The sequence below is a fragment of the Lepisosteus oculatus genome, chromosome 8 (genome assembly GCF_040954835.1).
Source record: "Lepisosteus oculatus isolate fLepOcu1 chromosome 8, fLepOcu1.hap2, whole genome shotgun sequence".
In the NCBI taxonomy this organism is placed as follows: domain Eukaryota; kingdom Metazoa; phylum Chordata; class Actinopteri; order Semionotiformes; family Lepisosteidae; genus Lepisosteus; species Lepisosteus oculatus.
This window is the reverse complement of record NC_090703.1, coordinates 38902329-38910103: the sequence shown is the minus strand read 5'-3', so window position 1 is coordinate 38910103 and position 7775 is coordinate 38902329. Positions and strand designations below refer to the sequence as shown.

General features: G+C 40.4%; 1 protein-coding gene across 1 annotated transcript; it reads right to left on the bottom strand.

Moving 5' to 3' along the window:
- Nucleotides 1–5649: 5649 nt before the first annotated feature.
- On the bottom strand, nt 5650–7224 carry LOC138241098 (uncharacterized). Its single transcript, XM_069193845.1, has one exon. It carries the CDS (start codon nt 7222–7224, stop codon nt 5650–5652), a length of 1575 nt encoding a protein of 524 aa, XP_069049946.1.
- Between the last annotated feature and the right edge of the window lie 551 nt (nt 7225–7775).

Genomic DNA, 7775 nt, shown 5'->3' with positions numbered 1-7775 from the left:
CCACCCCTGAGATCAGCGCAGGGCTGTTTCTAAAACTTTTACACAGCAGCGCATGTGCAGGACTAAGACAGCCGGAACCATTAGAGAAAGTCAGGTAGAATATACAGCTACTGTCAGTGTATGGAATTTTTCAAGAACGAAAGTAAAGTGGAGAAATGTTAGTCAATAAAAAACTGCAGAAGAAAAACAAGCAATGCTCCTCATAATGAACATGGAAATCAACTAATTCTGGAAAAAAAGTTCAGTCCACGACTGCCATTGTGACAAAAATAAGAAGACTCACAGGGCAAGCCCAACAGAAAACTGCGCTCCGGCATTTATTAATGCACTTATACAAACAAAAAAAATACAAAAAACTCGTGTCATCAGTCATACTCAAATTATGAATAGAATTGCATCTTTCTGATTTTTTAAGAGTTGGTGCTACAGTTTAAATCAGTAATGAGAAATAAACAAGCTATGTCTGCATCTGCACATTCTGTTGCTCAGTTCACTCTTGCAACTGTTAATATTCAATACAGGTTTATATATATGTCCAATTTTAAATAATCAAAACTAGAACAAAGTGGAAATGAATGATACCTCCTGGACATTATTTAAACTGCATAGCTTTTTACCTTTTTTACAATGGAATTTCAAGTATGACTCATCTCTGAGGGCAAACATGCTCTCTTCTTAACATCAGTGTAATAGAGTTTATACATGTATTACGTTTTCGACATACTGTACCTAGAGATTATAGCAGACATACAGTGCTGTATCTAATGGGAAATCAAGGTCTGTATCCCTTCTGCCTTCATCTAGATTGAAGCCATTCACTAGTGCCTTCTCTAAGAGAATCTTAAGTTTTACTGCAGAAGCTGTGATTTACTGTATAGAAGCACTATGTAATTTGGATTTTTTATCATTAGATGGACAGATAGAATAGGCAAATCCAATTTTAAATTTAATTATAAAGAACTGGCCAAGAAAAGCAGTTCCCCCCAAAAATTGATACTATCTTGTACCTATAGTATTTCCTATAGCACTTTAATAGAATACATTTGCAAATGATAAGGCAATAATAACCATACAGTATATTTTCTCAAAATGAAATTAACGCAACAGAATGAGTTGCTATTAATACTTTCTCCTAAGGCTCTCTGTTTTTAAGTCAGAGTTCAGAGGGGCCATTCATTCAAAAAGTTACTTGTTCCTGTGGCCATAGCCCATGAGGGTCCATATTTTCTTGCACAGAAGGTCCTGTGGATTTTGACCGGCTCCTTGTCCCTGGACTCTCTGTTCCCACAGCCTTGAACAGGCCTGTCTTTTGGGGGGAGCTTGTGGATGGACAGGCTCTTCTTCAGCTTCTGATCCTGTCTGGAGGAAAGCCAGTCGAGGCCTCCTCCTCTCACATCCCCTCTGCTTCTCTGAAGTTTCTTCCCTGTTCTGCCTGATTTGGGGGAATTTCTGTTCATTCTCCCACTTGTTCTGTTTCCTGGCTGCAACGTGTGTATGGTAGGGGATTCTGGCCTCACCTGGATGGTAAGACTGTGTCTGTCTCCTGGACACATCCTGCTGTCTCTGATGGCTGTAGCCTTGGGATCCACAGCAAATCCTTCTGTTTCCTTCTGGAAACCCGGACCCTCTGACTATCTCTCTCTCCTCCCTGTTCCTTTTCCAGGAGTCCTGTGGAGGTGTAAAGGGGAGAGAGTGCGGATGCGAATCCCTCCTGTCTCTCCTCATATCCTCAGTCCTCTGATGGGGCTGGGAATATAAAGCAGGGCGACCCTCGACTCTTGTAGAAGAGGAGATTTTCCTCTCTCTCCAGACTGTGTCTCTTGATGGTAGTGGCTGGCTGTCAGAGCTAGGAGGGTCGTACCAATTTGTTGGCAGTTTGTTTTTCTGTCTTGCCTCACGGGCCTGTCTCTTCCTTTGAGGGAGGGGCTCCCAGGGTCTGGGACAGTTGATTTTGGTCTCAGTTTCAGAATTTGTCTCCCCTGCACAGCTCTCTGTTTGAGGTGAAGGGTTGTTCTTGGCAAAGAGGGAACTCTTCTCCATCCTTAGAAGTATCTGCATTTCTGCAGTGGCATTGCCTTCATCCTTGTCATCTGTGATCATCATGCTTCCAGCTCCCCTCTCATGCCTTTGAGGGCTATTGCTTTTCTCTTTCTCTCCATCTGCCTTTTCTGCTACTTCTGTGTCTTCCTGAGCTTCAGGCTCTCTGTAACCTTTTCCTTTGTCTTTGTCCTCTTTGTAACTTCTCTTTCCTTCCTCCTTTATGCTGCTCGGGACGATCAGCCGTTCATGTTGTTGAAATTGATGGTCTTTCATTTCATCGTTCATGCTGAGATTTTCTTCCAATTTTTGGTCTAGGGTTGGTGTTTCATCTTTATTGTCCTCAATCTGATTGACCGTTCCTCTCTCTTCCTTCTGTTCACTGATGGTGTCCATTTTCACTTCCTCATTCATCATAACCTGCTCTCTATTCACTGTCAATGTGTCTGATGTGATTGTGTCTTTTGCCTCTTCCTCTGTCTTCACAGTGTCTGTTATCTGTCCATTGTGCTTAAGATTGTTCTCCATCAGCTGATGTTTCTGGCTGGCTTCCTCATTTGCTTCATCTCTCTCACTGAAATTCACAGTCTGTTCATGTTGGTCAGACCTTGCTGAACTTTCTTTACAATCTTTCTGTTTCACTCTTTTCTTCTTCTTCTTCTTTCGCTCTTTGTGGCCATTTGGTTTTAGGCAGTTTGGCCAGCAGCAGAGAACTCCTGGCATTGTGTCACCTTAGCAAGATACCTGCACTGACTGCTGGATGGATTTTCTTTGGAACTTAGTGCAGCTTGATGACATCATAGATTCCGTGACATCAGCAGAAGCATAACAGTGACTTGCTTTGTGATTACAGTGATGAACTTTGAATACAAAATGAATGTACATGTGCACATTTAAGAATTAAATCTATTCAGTTAAATGTGGAATTGTATTGTTATACACATATCAATACCCTTCATTACCTGCTTTGTGATATTTTTTTGCTTTGTAAATGTATGATCTTGATTTGTTTTTTGCCCCATTTGATCAGTGCGATACCCAATTTTCTGTTGTTAAATCTAGTTTTTCTTGCTCTAGTATTTTGATTTTCTTCAAATCATAGGAGTATAGTTCCATTGTCTGCTCACTATTCAGGAATTTCCAGCACTTGTGCTTGGGTGAGCAATATTGAAAGGTATCTGCAGTTCACTGACTGCAGAGCTGCAGGGCCTGGTGTCCACTACCAGCTCTGGCCAGTAGCTTGAGTCTTTCCAGGGTGCCTGTTGGTCTTTTACCTCATACTGATTAACACAGAGACATAGAACGAAACATGTGGCGGAGATTAGTCTTTTCAGTGTATTTCAGTATATTGTCAATGATCAGGTACTTCAAGGATTGATAGAATCAAGTATAACACATTCTAGACCGTAACTCCAAAAACATTCTCATTGGTATTGTTAAAATGTGTCCCCAAAATAGCAAAGTATGCATTGTTTCTATTATTTATGGTGTATAATTCAGTCATATTAATTCATGTTGACTCCTGTAGCTATTTCACATGGTGTTCTTCTGTTAGTGCACCACCTTGAAATAACACCATCATTCTTATCAATAACTGGAGGCGTCAGCTGAATCAGATGACAAAGCAGTCAAGACAAAGCTTCACTGCAGTGATGTTTTCATGTGTGATACAAACCTAATAAATCTAGTAGCATTTATAAAACAAATGGCTACCCTGCTTTAACTTTGAGAATTTTAGTTGGGTATGACGAAGAAACATCGTCAAACCAGAATGCATGTATCAACAATTGTAAAATCTCGACTGTAATAAACAATGTCTTGTTAAATGGTTTTCTCAGTGAGCCTAGTTTCAGGCTTACCTAGGCTGACAGTCAGCAAAACACAATAAATGCTGGCTTAATTTATTAATAAGCCTGTGTGTTCAATGCCAAATGCAAGAGTTTGAATATTATGATGACTTTCTATCAAAGTTTTGATTTTAGGGCATTTGAAGCAATATTCCATTTTAGGGCAATGCAGTGTATAGACATATTTGTAAGAAAAAAACTGTTCAGATGACATTGAAATATCACTTTTCCTAAATTTCATTTCTGTCCTAAAATACAGCCATGCAATCACAAATTGTCTACATTGAAACCAGCTTCACGCTTTTGCTTTTAGTGCAAATTTGACAACATTTCCTTTTTATGACAATGCAGTGTACCTTGCCATATGTGTATGAAAAAATATTCAGGTAACACTGAAATATCACTTTCCAAAGTTTTATTTCTGTCCTGCCATGCCTCAAAAATTGTCTACACTTTGTGGGGATCCTAAGCCTTTCTCTGGACATGGATTTGGGCTAGATTAGGGTTAGGGTTTAGACTTTCTTAATGCAACTTTAAAATCATTTGAGTGGAAGATACATACAGTATACTTCACCGAATTAGAATATTAGTCGGAAATGACTAAGCCACCAATCCAGACCAATGAGTATGTATCAACAATGGTAAAATTCTATTTTTTATCAAGTATTCTGGTATTGGAAATTTTGTGTTGAATGGTTCTCAATGAGCATGCTTTCAGGTGTAAATAGGGTAAGAGTCAGGAATACCCAATCCATTGTGGTCTCATGAGTCAATCTGCCTGTGCATTCAATGCCAAATGCAGGACTTTGAAAAGTATAATCACTTTCTTCCAAACTTTTGGTTTTAGGGCAAATTAGGCGAACTTATTTTTTATGGCAACGCGGTGTAGTGTACAGACTCCCGAACTGAACACAGTGCAGTGAGGCAGCAGTATTAATAGTGCAAACCTGCCCAAATTGTACTAGAAATCTTTTAGAGGAAATTGTTGTTGTTTCTGGTAACTTCACGTGGGGTGTAATGATAGTTGTTATTGAACATTATGTGTTAAATGTAATGCCATTTTTGAAAACCACTTGTTCAGAAATCTAAAATGTCTTGGACAAAGGTGTCACCAAAAATATTTTGCATTAATCATTAAAGTCAACTTTACACAAATTCTTCATAAGTAATTTTTAACATTATAACAACTTTCAAATGATTTTAATATGGGTTCGTTTAATATTGAATGTTATTCATCATCAAAGTCACACTGGTTATCTTAGCTTTATCCCAACAATTCGATAAACAATGTACAAGCAGTCAACATGTAATATTGCATAACTCATCACATTGATCAGCCACATCTACAGTAATTGACTGTCAGGTGGTTCATGTCATTAACATCTGCTCATCCTCTCTGTTCAACTGAAAGGCTGCTTTGTACACTGCAAAAGTCGGTTCTATCATTATTAATCCTTCTCTTAATATACTTAACCCCTAGATAGAAAATGTTATAAGCTGCCATTATTGTATTCTTGATTCAACACCAATTATAAAACATTGGCTTAAAAAGACCAAGCAGTCTCAAACACTTAGGATACCATCCTCTTACCTATAGTATTTTAATAAATACACTTGCAAAGGTTAATTCAATAATACCCATTTATTTTCTCAAAAGTAATTAACACAACAGAATTTTGTTGCTGTAAAGGTGGTATAAATACTTTCTCCTATGGCTCTCTTTTTTTGTTAAGTCAGAGTTCAGAGAGAACATTCATTCAACAAGTTACTTGTTCCTGTGGCCATAGCCCATGAGGGTCCATATTTTCTTGCACAGCAGGTCCTGTGGATTTTGACCGGCTCCTTGTACTTGGACTCTCTGTTCCCACTGCCTTGCACAGGCCTGTCTTTTGGGGGGAGCTTGTGGATGGACAGGCTCTTCTTCAGCTTCTGATCCTGTCTGGAGGAAAGCCAGTCGAGGCCTCCTCCTCTCACATCCCCTCTGCTTCTCTGAAGTTTCTTCCCTGTTCTGCCTGATTTGGGGGAATTTCTGTTCATTCTCCCACTTGTTCTGTTTCCTGGCTGCAACGTGTGTATGGTAGGGGATTCTGGCCTCACCTGGATGGTAAGACTGTGTCTGTCTCCTGGACACATCCTGCTGTCTCTGATAGCTGTAGCCTTGGAATCCACAGCAAATCCTTCTGTTTCCTTCTGGAAACCTGGACCCTCTGGCTATCTCTCTCTCCTCCCTGTTCCTTTTCCAGGAGTCCTGTGGAGGTGTAAAGGGGAGAGAGTGCGGATGCGAATCCCTCCTGTCTCTCCTCATATCCTCAGTCCTCTGATGGGGCTGGGAATATAAAGCAGGGCGACCCTCGACTATTGTAGAAGAGGAGATTTTCCTCTCTCTCCAGACTGTGTCTCTTGATGGTAGTGGCTGGCTGTCAGAGCTAGGAGGGTCGTACCAATTTGTTGGCAGTTTGTTTTTCTGTCTTGTCTCACGGGCCTGTCTCTTCCTTTGAGGGAGGGGCTCCCAGGGTCTGGGACAGTTGATTTTGGTCTCAGTTTCAGAATTTGTCTCCCCTGCACAGCTCTCTGTTTGAGGTGAAGGGTTGTTCTTGGCAAAGAGGGAACTCTTCTCCATCCTTAGAAGTATCTGCATTTCTGCAGGGGCATTGCCTTCATCCTCGTCATCTGTGATCATCATGCTTCCAGCTCCCCTCTCATGCCTTTGAGGGCTATTGCTTTTCTCTTTCTCTCCATCTGCCTTTTCTGCTACTTCTGTGTCTTCCTGAGCTTCAGGCTCTCTGTAACCTTTTCCTTTGTCTTTGTCCTCTTTGTAATTTCTCTTTCCTTCCTCCTTTATGCTGCTTGGGACGATCAGCCGTTCATGTTGTTTAAATTGATGGTCTTTCATTTCATCGTTCATGCTGAGATTTTCTTCCAATTTTTGGTCTAGGGTTGGTGTTTCATCTTTATTGTCCTCAATCTGATTGACCGTTCCTCTCTCTTCCTTCTGTTCACTGATGGTGTCCATTTTCACTTCCTCATTCATCATAACCTGCTCTCTATTCACTGTCAATGTGTCTGATGTGATTGTGTCTTTTGCCTCTTCCTCTGTCTTCACAGTGTCTGTTGTCTGTCCATTGTGCTTAAGATTGTTCTCCATCAGCTGATGTTTCTGGCTGGCTTCCTCATTTGCTTCATCTCTCTCACTGAAATTCATGGTCTGTTCATGTTGGTCAGACCTTGCTGGACTTTCTTTACAGTCTTTCTGTTTCACTCTTTTCTTCTTCTTCTTCTTTCCCTCTTTGTGGCCATTTGGTTTTAGGCAGTTTGGCCAGCAGCAGAGAACTCCTGGCATTGTGTCACCTTAGCAAGATACCTGCACTGACTGCTGGATGGATTTTCTTTGGAACTTAGTGCAGCTTGATGACATCATAGATTCCGTGACATCAGCAGAAGCATAACAGTGACTTGCTTTGTGATTACAGTGATGAACTTTGAATACAAAATGAATGTACATGTGCACATTTAAGAATTAAATCTATTCAGTTAAATGTGGAATTGTATTGTTATACACATATCAATACCCTTCATTACCTGCTTTGTGATATTTTTTTGCTTTGTAAATGTATGATCTTGATTTGTTTTTTGCCCCATTTGATCAGTACGATACCCAATTTTCTGTTGTTAAATCTAGTTTTTCTTGCTCTAGTATTTTGATTTTCTTCAAATCATAGGAGTATAGTTCCATTGTCTGCTCACTATTCAGGAATTTCCAGCACTTGTGCTTGGGTGAGCAATATTGAAAGGTATCTGCAGTTCACTGACTGCAGAGCTGCAGGGCCTGGTGTCCACTACCAGCTCTGGCCAGTAGCTTGAGTCTTTCCAGGGTGCCTGTTGGTCTTTTAC